The 18,219-nt window shown below is 40.1% G+C and overlaps 1 protein-coding gene and 1 non-coding gene across 12 annotated transcripts in view; both read right to left on the bottom strand.

Moving 5' to 3' along the window:
• The window catches only part of NDUFAF6 (NADH:ubiquinone oxidoreductase complex assembly factor 6), a 112,522-nt gene that overhangs the window by 59,306 nt on the left and 34,997 nt on the right, over positions 1-18,219 (bottom strand). For 8 of the 11 annotated variants that reach the window (XM_030937952.1, XM_030937953.1, XM_030937955.1 and 5 more), the window contains one exon: positions 14,351-15,253. In XM_030937952.1, the coding sequence (XP_030793812.1) occupies positions 15,125-15,253 (129 nt within the window). In that variant the 3' untranslated portion in view covers positions 14,351-15,124. Of the gene's footprint in view, positions 1-1,268; positions 1,480-14,350; positions 15,254-18,219 lie in introns of those variants that run through there. The other 3 variants (XR_004059303.1, XR_004059302.1, XM_030937954.1) reach the window with 2 other exon arrangements.
• LOC115899872 lies at positions 17,784-17,886 on the bottom strand. The gene has a single exon (XR_004059460.1). It is a non-coding gene; the product is annotated as a U6 spliceosomal RNA (small nuclear RNA).

Raw genomic sequence — 18,219 nt, 5'->3', positions numbered from 1 at the left:
CCCCATGGTGTCAACAGAGACCACATGGGAACCTGAACTTCCACCCACTCATAGCTGTAACAAGGCAGTCCCTCCACCTCCCTGCTGGGGTGGTGTCAGAGGAGGCCAAGTGGAGAGTCAGGACTTTCACCACTGCCCAGTGACAATGAGGCTACCTCCCTATGGTGTCAGTGGAGGCCATAAGGAACAGTAACGAGGCCTAGTGGCAATCCAGAACTGCCACCCTGCCCAGCAGTAACCAGGAGCCCTTCCCCTCCGTATGGACAGAGGCCAAGTGCTGAAGCTGGACTTTGCTCCCCCCGGCCCTGCTAGGTGGCTATTAGAACAGTCAGCTAAAACCAGTTTCACCAAGATAGGTTTAGGAAGACAGTGCCCTGGGCAGGACAAATAGTCCTCCCTGGCACCAGCTCCATCCACATTCAATGAGACTTGAAAACTTCTCTGAATGGATATTAGTTTAGAAGGAGCTAAGTTATTAGTTGGCCTCACATTCCTCAGCTGGGCCCTGGGCCCAGCATGCCACTTCTCCTGGTTATTATGGTTCACGTCTGAGGTAACCCATCAGGAAACTGGATGGGACAACAAACTAAAAATGTTTTAGTTTGGACCTGTCCAAACCAAGAGAATAAAAACAAAATGGATAGTCAAGATGATTCAGAGCTATGGAATGTATCATTTTTTTGCTCAGAAGTGTGCTAACTTGCAGTGTGCTGTATCAAAGCCTCGAGTTTATCCTCTTCCTTGTTTCTGCTGCTTTTTCACTGTTAGAAGAGGGAGGAAGAGGAAAACAAAAAAGGAAACGAAAAAGAGAAAATGCCTTATTTTTCTCATTCTCATTAAACACAGTGAAAGAGAAAACTGAAGGGATTGACTGAAATTTGATTTCTCTAGACTCTACACTATTCCATTTAGACAATGATTTTAAAAAACCTGAATTTATGAAAATCATCAAGTGATTTTTATTAAATAAAAGGGTCTCAGGAGAACATTTCTTTTAAAGTGATTGTCTTTAATTTATTTAAAATACCCTCATGCTGGGCACAGTGGCTCATACCCATAATCCCAGCACTTTGAGAGGCCAAGGCAGGGAGATTACCTGAGCCCAGCCCAGGCAACATAGTGAGACCCTGTCTCAAAGAAAGAAAAGAAAAGAAAAGGGAGAGAAAGAAAAAAAGTCGGGCATGATGGCACATGCCTATAGAGCCAGCTACTTGGGAGGCTGAGGTGGGAGGATCATTTGAGCTCAGGAGTTCAAGGTTATAGTGAGCCATGATCACTCCACTGCACTAGAACCTAGGTAACAGAGTGAGACCTCATTTCTCAAAATAAAATAAATACCCTTCAGACTGAGATACATATAGAAATTGAGTACAGATATATGCTCAGAATGGCTTTTCAAACCTGATGGTATTGGCTTAAGTGGACAACCATCTGTGGATGCATACTTCACACCTTGCTTCAAATTCATTCCGTGTGGATCTAAATGCAAGAAATGAAAACATGAAAGTACTAAAAGAAATCATGGCAGAAAAGGTTTTATAAACTTCAAGGGGACAAATATAAAGAACTAAATCAAAGGATAAACAAATGGCTTTTAAATACATAAAACATGCTCAAATTCACCCATAATAAAGGCAAATGAAACTATACCTAGAAGTGACAGAAGTATATAAATCCCATGTCCCATCCCACCCTAAGAATCCTTATCAATACTAGCAAAGATTATGCTTTCTTTTCAGAGAATATTCCATGGGATGGTGGCTTAAGCAACTTTATTTGGTTATTAAAGGAAAGGTAGACCTCACAAGGCTGGAGGCCTTAAGTGCATTTGGATTATAACTGCGAAATAAGAGAAAGAACATACTCCCACTAAATAAAACATCTTCTACAGAAAAATTAAGAATATTTTTCTAATCTCTTCTTTTCTACATTGTATTACTAAATTAAAATGTAGACTGAAAAACAATATGTAGAATGTACTTGTGTGTATGCCAAGGGGAAAAAAAATAGAGGAGGGACATAGACCAAAATGTTAATAGTGGTTGTCAGTAGAAATATGTGGAAACTTTTCCCCACCAGCGAGCCATCAGTTCTTCAGCGGACACCAGCCACGGGACCTCCCATTGAATCCCGGCACTATCTACCTAGAGATAGTGTCAGATCCAAGTTGAAGGCTCAGGCCTCGAGACTGCCCCCTACTTCCCATACCAATTGCATGCCCAAGGTTGTTTTACCTGTGCTTCTCACCAAACAGCTATAAATTGGGGTGTCCATGACCCCTTCCTTGGGTTCAATTAATTTGCTACAGCCTAGCTCACAGAACTCAGGGAAACACTTATGTTTACTGGCCTATTATAAAGGATATTACAAAGGATACAGATGAAGAGATGCATGGGGTGACATATGGGGGAAGGGGCATGAACTTTTCATGCCCTCCCTGGGAGCTCCACCCTCTAGGAACCTCCACATGTTCAGCTATCTGGACGCTCCAAACCCTGTTCTCTTGGCCTTTTATGGAGACTTCATTGGATAGGCATAATTGACAACTGTGTAGAATGTGAATGAACAAAAAGGGTATGATCTAAGCTCATAGACTGAATGAGGAAACCCAGCAAGGCCCATCTGTTCAGATTCTTCTTGGCTTCTCTGAGGAGCATTCCTTCCCCCAGGGTCTGGGGCAGCACCCCTTCCGAAATGGGAGTCTGATGACCCACAATCAGAAAGGTGAGGGAAGATTAGGACACGTTCACTCTCCCAAGACTCAACCAGGAAGAAGCTGAATCCCTGAATAGACCAATAACAGGTTCTGAAACTGAGGCAATAATGAATAGCCTACCAACCAAAAAAAGTCCAGGACAAGACGGATTCACAGCTGAATTCTACCAGAGGTACAAAGAGGAGCTGGTTCCATTCCTTCTGAAACTATTCCAATCAATAGAAAAAGAGGGAATCCTCCCTAACTCATTTTATGAGGCCAACATCATCCTGATACCAAAGCCTGGCAGAGACACAACAAAAAAAGAGAATTTTAGACCAATATCCCTGATGAACATCGATGCAAAAATCCTCAATAAAATACTGGCAAACCGGATTCAGCAGCACATTCCAAAAGCTTATCCACCATGATCAAGTGGGCTTCATCCCTGGGATGCAAGGTTGGTTCAACATTCGCAAATCAATAAACATAATCCAGCATATAAACAGAACCAAAGTCAAGAACCACATGATTATCTCAATAGATGCAGAAAAGGCTTTTGACAAAATTCAACAGCCCTTCATGCTAAAAACGCTCAATAAATTCGGTATTGATGGAACGTACCTCAAAATAATAAGAGCTATTTATGACAAACCCACAGCTAATATCATACTGAATGGGCAAAAACTGGAAAAATTCCCTTTGAAAACTGGCACAAGACAGGGATGCCCTCTCTCACCACTCCTATTCAACATAGTGTTGGAAGTTCTGGCTAGGGCAATCAGGCAAGAGAAATAAATCAAGGGTATCCAGTTAGGAAAAGAAGAAGTCAAATTGTCCCTGTTTGCAGATGACATGATTGTATATTTAGAAAACCCCATCGTCTCAGCCCAAAATCTCCTTAAGCTGATAAGCAACTTCAGCAAAGTCTCAGGATACAAAATTAATGTGCAAAAATCACAAGCATTCTTATACACCAGTAACAGACAAGCAGAGAGCCAAATCAGGAATGAACTTCCATTCACAATTGCTTCAAAGAGAATAAAATACCTAGGAATCCAGCTTACAAGGGATGTAAAGGACCTCTTCAAGGAGAACTACAAACCACTGCTCAGTGAAATAAAAGAGGACACAAACAAATGGAAGAACATACCATGCTCATGGATAGGAAGAATCAATATCATGAAAATGGCCATACTCCCCAAGGTTATTTATAGATTCAATGCCATCCCCATCAAGCTACCAATGAGTTTCTTCACAGAATTGGAAAAAACGGCTTTAAAGTTCATATGGAACCAAAAAAGAACCCGCATTGCCAAGACAATCCTAAGTCAAAAGGACAAAGCTGGAGGCGTCACGCTACCTGACTTCAAACTATACTACAAGGCTACAGTAACCAAAACAGCATGGTACTGGTACCAAAACAGAGATATAGACCAATGGAACAGAACAGAGTCCTCAGAAATAATACCACACATCTACAGCCATCTGATCTTTGACAAACCTGAGAGAAACAAGAAATGGGGAAAGGATTCCCTATTTAATAAATGGTGCTGGGAAAATTGGCTAGCCATAAGTAGAAAGCTGAAACTGGATCCTTTCCTTACCCCTTATACAAAGATTAATTCAAGATGGATTAGAGACTTAAATGTTAGACCTAATACCATAAAAACCCTAGAAGAAAATCTAGGTAGTACCATTCAGGACATAGGCATGGGCAAGGACTTCATGTCTAAAACACCAAAAGCAACGGCAGCAAAAGCCAAAATTGACAAATGGGATCTAATTAAACTAAAGAGCTTTTGCACAGCAAAAGAAACTACCATCAGAGTGAACAGGCAACCTACAGAATGGGAGAAAATTTTTGCAACCTACTCATCTGACAAAGGGCTAATATCCAGAATCTACAAAGAACTCAAACAAATATACAAGAAAAAAACAAACAACCCCATCAAAAAGTGGGGAAAGGATATGAACAGACATTTCTCAAAAGAAGATATTCATACAGCCAACAGACACATGAAAAAATGCTCATCATCACTCGCCTTCAGAAAAATGCAAATCAAAACCACAATGAGATACCATCTCACACCAGTTAGAATGGCAATCATTAAGAAGTCAGGAAACAACAGGTGTTGGAGAGGATGTGGAGAAATAGGAACACTTTTACACTGTTGGTGGGATTGTAAACTAGTTCAACCATTATGGAAAACAGTATGGCAATTCCTCAAGGATCTAGAACTAGATGTACCATATGACCCAGCCATCCCACTACTGGGTATATACCCAAAGGATTATAAATTAGTCTACTACAAAGACACATGTACACGTATGTTTATTGCGGCACTATTCACAATAGCAAAGACTTGGAATCAACCCAAATGTCCATCTGTGACAGACTGGATTAAGAAAATGTGGCACATATACACCATGGAATACTATGCAGCCATAAAAAAGGACGAGTTTGCGTCCTTTGTAGGGACATGGATGCAGCTGGAAACCATCATTCTTAGCAAACTATCACAAGAACAGAAAACCAAACACCGCATGTTCTCACTCATAGGTGGGAACTGAACAATGAGATCACTTGGACTCGGGAAGGGGAACATCACGCACTGGGGCCTATCATGGGGAGGGGGGAGGGGGGAGGAGGGAGGGATTGCATTGGGGAGTTATACATGTTATAAATGATGAATTGATGGGTGCTGACGAGTTGATGGGTGCAGCACACCAACATGGCATAAGTATACATATGTAACAAACCTGCACGTTATGCACATGTACCCTAGAACTTAAAGTATAATAAAAAAAAAAAAAAGAAAGAAAAAGAGGGAATCCTCCCTAATTCATTTTATGAAGCCAACATCATCCCAATACCAAAGCCTGGCAGAGACACAACAAAAAAAGAGAATTTTAGGCCAATATCCCTGATGAACATCTATGCAAAAGTCCTCAATAAAATACTGGCAAACTAAATCCAGTAGCACATCAAAAAGCTTATCCACCACGATCAAGTTGGCTTCATCCCTGGGATGCAAGGCTGGTTCAACATATGCAAATCAATAAATGTAATCCATCATATAAACAGAACCAAAGACAAAAACCACATGATTATCTCAATAGATGCAGAAAAGGCCTTTGATAAAATTCAACAGCCCTTCATGCTAAAAACTCTCAATAAACTAGGTATCGATGGGACGTATCTCAAAATAATAAGAACTATTTATGACAAACCCACAGCCAATATTATACTGAATGGGCAAAAATTGGAAGCATTCCCTTTGAAAACTTGCACAAGACAGGGATGCCCTCTCTCACCACTCCTATTCAACACAGTGTTGGAAGTTCTGGCCAGGGCAATCAGGCAAGAGAAAGAAATAAAGGGTATTCAATTATGAAAAAAGGAAGTCAAATGGTCCCTGTTTGCAGATGACATGATTGTATATTTAGAAAACCCCATCGTCTCAGCCCAAAATCTCCTTAAGCTGATAAGCAACTTCAGCAGTCTCAGGATACAAAATCGATGTGCAAAAATCACAAGCATTCCTATACACCAATAACAGAGAATCCAATCATGAGTGAACTCCCACTCACAACTGCTTCAAAGAGAATAAAATACCTAGGAATCCAACTTACGAGGGATGTGAAGGACCTCTTCAAGAACTACTACAAACCACTGCTCAGTGAAATAAAAGAGGACACAAACAAATGGAAAAACAATCCATGCTCATGGATAGGAAGAATCAATATTATGAAAATGGCCATATTGCCCAAGGTAATTTATAGATTCAGTGCCATCCCCATCAAGCTACCAATGACTTTCTTCACAGAATTGGAAAAAACTACTTTAAAGTTCATATGGAACCAAAAAAGAGCCCACATTGCCAAGACAATCCTAAGTCAAAAGAACAAAGCTGGAGGAATCATGCTACCTGACTTCAAACTATACTACAAGGCTACAGTAACCAAAACAGCATGGTACTGGTACCAAAACAGAGATATAGACCAATGGAACAGAATAGAGCCTTCAGAAATAATACCACACATCTACAACCATCTGATCTTTGACAAACCTGACAAAAACAAGAAATGGGGAAAGGATTCCCTATTTAATAAATGGTGCTGGGAAAATGGCTAGTCATATGTAGAAAGCTGAAACTGGATCCCTTCCTTACACCTTATACAAAAATCAATTCGAGATGGATTAAAGACTTCAATGTTGGACCTAAAACCATAAAAACCCTAGAAGAAAACCTAGGCAATACCATTCAGGACATAGGCATGGGCAAGGACTTCACGACTAAAACACCAAAAGCAATGGTAACAAAAGCCAAAATTGACAAATAGGATCTAATTAAACTAAAGAACTTCTGCACAGCAAAAGAAACTACCATCAGAGTGAATAGGCAACCTACAGAATGGGAGAAAATTTTACAATCTACCCATCTGACAAAGGGCTAATATCCAGAATCTACAAAGAACTTAAACAAATTTACAAGAAAAAATCAAACAACCCCATCAAAACGTGGGCAAAGGATATGAACAGATACTTCTCAAAAGAAGACATTTATGCAGCCAACCGACACATGAACAAATGCTCATCATCTCTGGCCATCAGAGAAATGCAAATCAAAACCACAATGAGATACCATCTCACACCAGTTAGAATGGTGATCATTAGAAAGTCAGGAAACAACAGGTGCTGGAGAGGATGTAGAGAAATAGGGACGCTTTTACACTGTTGGTGGGACTGTAAACTAGTTCAACCATTGTGGAAGACAGTGTGGCGATTCCTCAGGGATCTAGAACTAGAAATACCATTTGACCCAGCCATCCCATTACTGGGCATACACCCAAAGGATTATGAATCATGCTGTTATAAAGACACATGCACACGTATGTTTATTGCGGCACTATTCGCAATAGCAAAGACTTGGAACCAACCCAAATGTCCATCAATGATAGACTGGATTAAGAAAATGTGGCACATATACACCATGGAATACTATGCAGCCATAAAAAAAGGATGAGTTCATGTCCTTTATAGGGACATGGATGCAGCTGGAAACCATCATTCTGAGCAAACTATCCCAAGGAGAGAAAACCAAACACCGCATGTTCTCACTCATAGGTGGGAACTGAACAATGAGAACACTTGGACACAGGAAGGGGAACATCACACACTGCGGCCTGCTGGGGGATGGGGGGGGGAAGGTATAGAATTAGGAGATATACCTAATGTAAATGATGAGTTAACAGGTGCAGCACACCAACATGGCACATGTATACATATGTAACAAACCTGCACATTGTGCACATGTACCCTAGAACTTAAAGTAAAATTAAAAAAAAAAAAGGAGCAGGTGAAGGGAGGGCACAAGGTCAGAGAGATTGTTTTCCGAGGCCTGCTTCTGAGGCCTAAAGCACTCCAACATTATAGCAAAAGACTATAACAAGGGTTATGGGAGTTATGAGCCAGAAATCATGAACACACACACACACACACACACACACACACACACACACACACACACACACACGAATGAATGATAATATCACAGTGGCTATGTCTTACCTGGTGAAATTATGGGTGACTTAAAATATTTTCCCTTTACACTTTTGTGTTTATTTTTTTCCCCATGATTTTTACAATGAGCACTTAGGAGTTAGCTGTGTAAGCAGAAAATAAACATATTCATTTTTCAAATGACCTCTTAAGAAAGAGTGTATTGGCCAGGCGCAGTGGCTCATGTCTGTACTCCCAGCACTTTGGGAGGCCGAGGTGGGTGGATCATGAGGTCAGGAGATCAAGACCATTCTGGCTAACACGGTGAAACCCCGTCTCTACTAAAAAAAAAATACAAAATAGTAGCCGGGTGTGGTGGTGGTCGCCTGTAGTCCCAGCTACTCAGGAGGCTGAGGCAGGAGAATGGTGTGAACCCAGGAGGCGAAGCTTTCAGTGAGCCGAGATTGCACCACTGCACTCCAGCCTGGGCGACAGAGCGAGACTCTGCCTCAAACAACAACAAACGAGTGTATTACACATTCCCTCAAAGCAAGATTCAAACAGATCTATTTCTAACATCTTAAATAGAATAGCTTACAAGAAAGGTGTGCAGGCAGCGTCTTTATGTTGATTAACTTGAGAAATGTCTTAATCAATTTAGAAAACTGTCATTGGCCGGGCGCGGTGGCTCAAGCCTGTAATCCCAGCACTTTGGGAGGCCGAGACGGGCGGATCATGGGGTCAGGAGATCGAGACCATCCTGGCTAACACGGTGAAACCCCGTCTCTACTAAAAAATACAGAAAACTAGCCAGGCGAGGTGGCGGGCGCCTGTAGTCCCAGCTACTCGGGAGGCTGAGGCAGTTGAATGGCGTAAACCCGGGAGGCGGAGCTTGCAGTGAGCTGAGATCTGGCCACTGCACTCCAGCCTGGGCGACAGAGCGAAACTCCGTCTCAAAAAAAAAAAAAAAAAAAAAAAAAAAAGAAAAGAAAACTGTCATCATATAAAACTGCAGCAAGAAACAAATATAGGATATAGTGAAATAGCTTCTCAAATCAATGTCGTGTTCCTAAAGAATCCTTGTGGTGCCCATTAGAGAGATCCTGTGGTTTTAAAAAAAGCTCCTGAACTTACTCTGAGAAATTCATCATGTAGGCCTGTGTTTAAACACATAGGATATTATTATATAACTAAGCAGCTGAGGAGATTAATCGTGATTCAAAATAAAAGGGAAAACACAGTACACCAAGGCAGGACTGTTTTTCTTTTTTTTTTTTTTTTGGTTTGGTTTGGTTTTGAGACAAAGTCTCACTGTGTCACCCAGGCTGGAGTGCAGTGGCACAATCTCAGCTCACTGCAACCTCTGCCTCCTGGGTTCAAGCAATTCTCCTGCCTCAGCCTCCTGAGTAGCTGGGACCACAGGCGCCCGCCACCACACCTGGCTAATTTTTGTATTTTCAGTAGAGACGTGGTTTCACCATGTTGGCCAGGCTGGTCTCGAACCCCTGACCTTGTGATCCATCCACCTCAGGCTTCCAAAGTGTTGGGACCACAGGCGTGAGCCACTGCAGGAAAACAGTATTTGTGGAGGGGAATAAAATGTCAACCCACAGACTTATCAAATAACAATAAAGACATTCTATCTCATATCTGATTCAAAAGGCACTGGTTATCTAAAGATATGATTACATTAGAAACATTGTAGATAATCTCCATTAGGATATACACAAAATACATGTTATGGACCATCTGTGGAGAAGTACTTGTTTTCAAATCTCATGTCACTCTTAAAATCCAAACACCTTAATGTTGCCTATGATTTCCTTATCCATCCAGCCTCACTTCCTCCTCACTCTGCTTTCTGTACTCAACAACCTGGTTTCTTGAACGTCCCATGTGTTGCCCAGACACCACAGCTTTGACACAGACTTCCAGTTCCATCTTTCTGATATCCAGTTTGTCCTTCACATATCCAACAGAACCCCAATTTACATTTCCTGAGAGCCCCCAGCCCACATTATACTACAGCATGTTCATTCGAACCACAAAGATTTTCAGAGCGGCAACAGGATCTACTTTAGGTTCTGGGTATACAAAGATAAATAAAACATTGTCCTACACTCAAGTAATATGGCTAAGTGAGGGAGAAATGTGTAAACAGTTAAAAGACAACAGGCGTTTTGGGAGAAAGCATGGCTGTGCTTTGTGAAGTCAGCCTCAAATTTCAGATCCCTTGTTATTAATCTACCATCCACCGATTCTCCTGAGCCATTGGTCACAAGCACAAGTATTTAGAGTAAGCAAGTAACATGAATGTTTGAGTCAGGCTGAGTTTGAGATAATAGCTCATGCCTGGACCTGTGGCCAATTGGAGAGGACACATCCTGTCTAAAACATTCAATTTCTCATTCTTTTTCAAATGCCATGCTTGCAAAACAAAATATGCCTGCAGGCCTCATTTGGTTCAGGCTGCCAGTCTGTCTTTTGTACAATAATATTAACGTGTGTTGTTTACTACATGTAGGTCACTATTCTAAGCACTTTACATGGAGAAATTCATTTATTCCTCACAACCACCGCTGAGGTTGATATGATTTTGTCTGTTTTACAAATGGAGCAACAGAGGATTGGGGTAATTTGCTGAGGTTACACAACTCTTAGGGTGGCACAGCTGGGACTGAACCCACACAGACAGGCTCCTCTGGAGTTCACTTTTTTTTTTTTTTTTGAGTCAGGGTCTCTCTCTGTTGCCCAGGCTGCAGTGCAGTGGCACGATCTTGCTTGGCTCACTGCAACCTCCACCTCCTCTGCTCAAACAATCCTCCCACCTCAGCCACTGGAGTATCTGGGACTACAGGCATTCGCCATTATGCCTGGCTAATTTTTCTATTTTTTGTAGAGATGGGGTCTCGCCATGTTGCCCAGGCTGGTCTTGAACTCCTGGGCTCAAGAGACCCACCTGCCTTGGCCCCCTAAAGTGCTGAGATTACAGGCATCAGCCACTGCGTCCAGCCCACTCTTAAAAGCACTTCACATCACTGTACAATACTCTACTGCCCTGTAGCTAATAACTGTATTTTCCAGCTTACACTACAGAATGAGTTACATATTTAATAATTTATTGTGCCAAATATTCCTTTTTGCTGAACTCTTAACTGGTATATACTGATATGATAGAAAAATGTATGCCTACCTATTTATTGTTCCATAAATTTAATCACCTTCCCATTCTACAAGCATCTTTCTCATTTGGAGAGTCTTAACTTTCAAGAAATAACTTTGTGCTTACCCAAAAAATATACATTCATTATAGAAAAAAGTAGGTAAAATGAAGTATCAAAATTATTTTAATGCATTCCCTCATTGACTCTTCTCCCCTTCTTCTGACCCATTTCCAACACCCTTCCCAATTCTGGACCTGTGTTCCTTGCAGGAACAAACAGTAGGATGTTTTATTTTCAGTAAGGAACCATATAATGTTTACAACTCTAAGGATCTTTCACAAGGCAATCGATTAAGCCAATGTCTTCAGAAAAGTCCAATTTATATGAGCTAAAACAAATCCAAGGGCACCTAGGGATTTGCTGAAATGGAAAAAATATGAACTCCCAAGTCTTTGATCTTAATTCAGTGTTTCAGTAGATCAGGGGATGTGGTCACTTTATTCACAAACTTTCCTAAGAACTCTGGACATTCTGTTCTTTTTACATAAGTAAGTTAAAGGCAAAAAAATCAAGAGTCTTGACATAGACCATCCATTCTGTTTCCTGGCCTTTGCACACACTGCTTCTTCAGCCAGGACCTCCCCACAAAAACGTCAACACTCCCTCCCCAAGCCCTGGGTCCTACCCAATCTTCCTGACACTATTTCTCCTCTGGGAAACCTTCTTTGACTGCCAAGCCGGTGAAGTATCCCCCCACACTCCCCCGCCATATACACCCAGTGACCAGCACCTGACACCTATTTCAATTGTCTATTTCTCTCTCACCTAATTTGCAGTTGGAATTTATGTAGTAATTACCTTTTTTAACCTAATTTGTCTCTGAAACTTAAGCAGTAATACTTATTTCTAAAAAATGTGTGCCTTTGAGCTTTTAAACTTGGCAGTTTACAATCTCAAGAATGGTAAAATAATAATAATAATAGGCTTTGGCATTGAACTAATGTGGATCTGGCAACCAGTTCTAGTACTAATGCCTCCATGACCTTGAACTTAACATCTCTGAGACATTTTATCATTTGGAAAATAAAGGCCTACTGCACTATGAGGGTTAAAGCATAAAAGTGCAAAGTACACCACCTGTTCGAGTTTGTGTTCAATAAGTGTTAGCTACAGTTACATTTCTCAAGAATTCAATTTCATCAACAGGAGAGATTCAACCACAAGCAAAGAATATTGCCAATTGATTGAGAACTACCCAAAACTTATTTCATAATGATATGCAACTTTACCTACACTGAGAATAACCTGTAATTTATACTTAATATGTTATCTGCTATCCACTTATTCAACATCAAAGCACATCTAAAATGGTTTGAAAATGTATCTGACTCCTTTAAAATACTCTAATAAAAACCCAGAGATTTGAAAAATCAAAAAGAATGCCAGCATCATCTAAGGGAGTATCTTTTACAGCAGGAAATCAATAGTACAGTAAATTTCACTGACAAAGACTCCACTTGAATCTCTACATTGGTAACTTTAGTTCATCCAAATCTGTAAGCATCAAATTTAAAATGGTTTAGAAAGTATTTTGAAATTATTTACTTAATAATAAATTGGCTTCTGAGCCAGTAAAGAATCCACTAATCCAGTCACGTAATTAAACCCTCCTTTTAAGACCCTTAGAAAGGAAGCAAGCAGCTTAGATGACTGGTGCCAAATTTAACCTGGGAAGACCTGCAGACAATGCTTCCTAACAAACTCTCTGATGAACTTTTCAACCCTGGCTCATTCAGAATCCCAAGAGGAAACATGTCCCATTTCCTTGTATTTTCTTTTCTATTTATTTTTTTTTTTGAGATGGAATCTTGCTCTGTCACCCAGGCTTGAGTACAGTGGTGTGATCTCAGCTCACTGCAACCTCCACCTCCTGGGTTCACGCGATTCTCCTGCCTCAGCCTCCCGAGTAGCTGGGATTACAGGCACCTGCCACAACACCTGGCTGATTGTTGTATTTTAAGTAGGGATGGGATTTCCCCATGTTGGCCAGGCTGGTCTCGAACTCGTGACCTCAGGTGATCCACCTGCCTCGGCTGGGATTACAGGTGTGAACCACCATGCCTGGCCCCATTTCCTTGTATTTTCATTTGAAGATAAGGTGAATGGCTCTCAAAAGCCATAGAATTAAAGGGGATATACTTTCAGCATCAGTACCAACTAAGAGTCTACTAACATACAAAACCACATTGCACATTCATTCAACTATACATTTATTAATTTCTACTTGCTCTCAATCAGAAGCCATTGTAGGTGTGTGGTGGGGGTGATGTCAAGATGATTGAAACAATGTATTCTTTTGTTCCAAAAGCTCTGTTTGAATTTGCAAAAATGTAACATTTTAAGTCACTCGCAATTTAAGTAGGCACTAATTCATAGCTGATACCAAAGACTTAAACTGAGATAGAGCCCAATGGGGCAGGAGACAAGGCTACTGAAAATACAGGAAAAAGGAAACTGTGGCACAATCCTGGTCCTGAGAGTGAGATTCATTTAGAGTCAGATCGACCAGTTCACCAGCAATGTAAAAAATTTTGGTTTTTCCAATTGGTAGGTATCTTATAAAAGTTTTATATTATTATTAGTTACTATTCATTTATCTTTGAGACAGGGTCTTGCTCTGTCACCCAAGATGGAGTACATTCATGTGTCACCGCGGCCTCACCCTCCTGGGCTCAAGTAATCCTCCCACCTCAGCCTTCCTAGTAGCTGGGCGTGTACCACCACACCCGGCTAGTTTATGTATTTTTGGTCAAGATGGGGTTTTGGATGTTGCCCAGGCTGGTCTCAAACAATTTAAAAGTTTGATGAACAAAAATGTGCCTTATTTCATAGGCTTTTAGGAAAACCAAATGAGAACACTGATGAAAGTATACAGCACAGTGTTCATCACTGGGAAGCACAAGGTATAGTGCAGAATGTACAGTATAAAGTGTAGCAACCCTTAAATGGATGTTCAATACAATACTGTTAATATTACTTATACAAACTTTGTCAATACAGTTTTATTCACGATCATAATGCTGAATGACAGAGTGAGGCAGTGGGATTAATAAAAAAGTAAAAGCTTCCAGATCAGCCAGAGCTAAAATCAAATTAAGGCTCTAGCTTTTGCCAGCCACTCTGACCTTAAAGAAGTCACATTATTATCATGGATAAATGTTTACACAAGATTGTAAAAATTAAATGTTAGGGATATAAAGCCCACAACATGTGACTGATCCTCCTCAAATATTAATTTCACTCTTTATGACCCCTAAATAAATGCATCTTCCAGCTGTTCTGAACACCTAGGTTATAGCTGCTCAGCATGTAAGCCCCTATGATAACTTGAGCCCTTTCCCCTTTCCTTCCCCAGTGGTGAAGGGAGGATGACATTCCCTCTCCCTGCCCGCTGGCTCAAGTGTGGCTTATGGCCTATGTACAGCTAAACCGATATTCCTGTTGGAGCTCCAGCTTCCAGGGACAGCACAGCAGACACTGTGTGGGGTGGTGGTGCCAATGGCAGTGCCTCTGCCAGAATCTCAGCAGTCTTGGCACCCTAGTCCCATGGCAACTTCTCATCAGTTTTGTGAGCTACTTGACATCCCATCCAATAAATTCATTTTCTCCTTAACAGTCACTTCCTGTTGTTCCTAAATAAGAACCCTAACTTTTATAAAACTAATAGACTAGAATTAACATCAGTGCCATGAAATTATTTTAATATATTTTTCTCCATGACTGAATATACAAATATAATGGAAGTAATGTATTCTTCTGCTGTAAAGATGGGTGGAATATATCAAAATCCACTCGCCGAATTTTCTTTAGAAAGTCCTCTAGAGAAACCTGGAAAAAAGAGAATAGTGATCACCAGATCATAAAATGATCAAGACTTAAAAAAAAAACTAAAGAATAAACACAAGTGTTTAGGCTATTTTAGTTTCCCTGAGATGGTTTTCTATATAATAAGAATTTAAGTGAGAATTTTAAAAGAAAGAAAGAAAATAAAAAGGCATCTAAGAAGCTTCTATTAGACCAGTAAAAGGGTATCACAGATCTAGTACTAGAAAAACCAAGCCTCTTCTGCTCATAATATAAAAAGCTTTGGTCAAGACATAAAGGATTAGCAAAATCATGTTTGCCTGGACTTATTACTAAATTCAGTGGAATGCAAAAAGGCTGTTTCAATCAGGGAAAACGAAACATCCTCACCCCGAACCCCCAAATGTAGTGTACTATGAGGGGTAGCTCAAGTTGTCTTTTAAGACATTACTTTGTGAAGAAGCAGAACAGGTCTCCACGTTGTTGCTAGAGCACATGATTTTCAACCAGGCAAAATTATCACCCCATCCTTTCCCCACCATAAAAAACCTGACAAAGTTTTCACAAGGATAACAGCAGGACAGAAAACACCAATGATGTGCAGTACCTTTGAATTTTGGTTTTCAATTGTCTTGATTAATTTATAAATTTTTATTTTATTTTAATAACATTTTTGTTAAACAGGCAGGTCACTTAGTTTTGTGCTCCACCTTTCTAAGAGGCACCAGACCTCCTCAGTCCACATAAGCAGCGCCCCCTAGAGTTCTGCAGCACGGAACCTGGGTGATCAATGCAGGGATTATGCCTATAGATTCTGTAGAATATGCAGATAAGAACGAAGAAAACAAAAAATATTTTCTTCCAGACATTTTTCCCATACTTTTATAAATATATGAGTGAAATACAAACAAATTCATTATCTTTTTAAAACCCTAAACTTACATATATAGACAACAGGAGACATATGTATCAATGTGCCCAGCTGCCTTGTTTTATATTAGCAAGAAACTTAGAAACAATCCAGAGACCAGGTGCGGTGGCTCACGCCTGTAATCCCAGCACTTTGGGAGACCAAGGCAGCTGGATTGCTTGAGCTCAAGAGTTCAAGACTCGTCTGGGCAACATGGCAAAACCCCATCTCTCAAAAAATACAAAAACAATTAGCTGGCTGTGGTGGTGCACACCTGTAGTCCCAGCTACTTGGAAGGCTGAGGTGGGAGGATGGCTTGAGCCTGGGAGGTCAAGGCTGCAGTGACCCTGCACTCTAGCCTGGGTGACAAAGACCCCATCTCAAAAAAAGAGAAACAATCCAGAAATTCTTTGATCTAAAAAAAGAGGAATCATTTGTACAATGAAATATTAGTATTATACTGCAGTGAAGTGAATGTACTATAGGTAGATGCAGTAATATGCAGTAATATGCACAAATCTCAGGAACATTAAGAGTGTGCACATGTCCTAGAAGACATAAATAGAAAATGATCCTTTTTTATAAAGCTCAAAAACAAAACTAAGCAGTATGTTGTTCAGGAATATATGAAATGATGAAAGTCTTCTTGGAATAAAAGGAAGGAAATAATATGCACAAAATTGAGGAGAGCTACCTAAAAATAAAGGCAGTGGGCCGGGCACAGTGGCTCATGCCTGTAATCCCAGCACTTTGGGAGGCCGAGGTCAGGATCACGAGGTCAGGAGATCGAGACCATCCTGGCCAACACGGTGAAACCCCATCTCTACTAAAAATACAAAAAATTAGCCAGGAGTGGTGGTGGGCGCCTGTAGTCCCAGCTACTCGGGAGGCTGAGGCAGGAGAATGGCATGAACCCGGGAGGCAGAGCTTGCAGTGAGCTAAGATCGCGCCACTGCACTCCAGCCTGGGTGACAGAGCAAGACTCCGTCTCAAAAAAAAAAAAAAAAAAAAAAAAAAAAATTAAGGCATTGGCAGGGGAATGAGATGGGAAAAACATGAGTCCAATTTAATGGTGACATGCTAGTTCCTGGCTTGAGTGATAAGTTCATGGTGTTTATTACGCTATACATTGCAATATATACACCTAGACAGATATATTCATTTAATATATAGCAAATATTAACAATTTTAAAAGAGAATAAAAGAAAAAACTTTGAAAATATTTCAGTGCACTTTCTTTCACATGTTCTCTTGGTTTTGAAAATATTTTAGTGTACTTCCTTTCAGATGCTCCCTTTTTTTCGTAAAAAAAAAACAAAGCTCATGCTATTTCATATTCTGTAACTTGCTTTTTTATCCCTTAATATACTGTGATCAACTTGCTATCTGTAAGAATGTTAATTTTAATAGCTTTATGATATTAATTATAAGGAATAGTTAACAAAATTAAGGTACAGACACATAATAGAATATTATATAGTCATTAAGTGTTAGATTTATAAATTTTTTAAATGATTCAAAAAATGCTCAACAAACAGTATACTAACATATGAAGTATAATTTCAACTATACACAAAAATTCATTTCCAAAAACCCCAGAATGACTAGCAGTTCTCTTTTGGTGTTAGAATTATAGGTAATTTTTTTTTAATGGAATGTTTCATGAATTTGCGTGTCATCCTTGCGCAGGGGCCATGCTAATCTTCTCTGTATCATTCCAAAGTTAGTATATGTGCTGCTGAAGCAAGCATGGGTGATTGCTATTTTCTCCTAATACTGTTTACATTGTCCAAATCTTTACTATGAAATGTATTGCTTTTAGGATTAGGAGAAAATTCCATTAGAATACAGAGGAAATATGACCTCAAAATCAGACAGAACTCAAGTGGATATTTTTACATCAGGCTTTGGTTCAAAGGAAAGTCTGGCTAATGGTAAATAAACTGAGTAACAAATTGATTGTGAAACTCTCAAAGACATTACAAATTTCTGAATATGAATTATTGAAACCTCATCTATGAAGAATATACCATACCTAGATTAGTCATGTTCAAAGAGTTTTAAACTGCAAATCCTTTCC

Source organism: Rhinopithecus roxellana, chromosome 9 (genome assembly GCF_007565055.1).
Source record: "Rhinopithecus roxellana isolate Shanxi Qingling chromosome 9, ASM756505v1, whole genome shotgun sequence".
Taxonomy (NCBI): Eukaryota; Metazoa; Chordata; class Mammalia; order Primates; family Cercopithecidae; genus Rhinopithecus; species Rhinopithecus roxellana.
The sequence above is the reverse complement of the archived record's forward strand: the minus strand, read 5'-3'. Positions and strand labels throughout refer to the sequence as shown.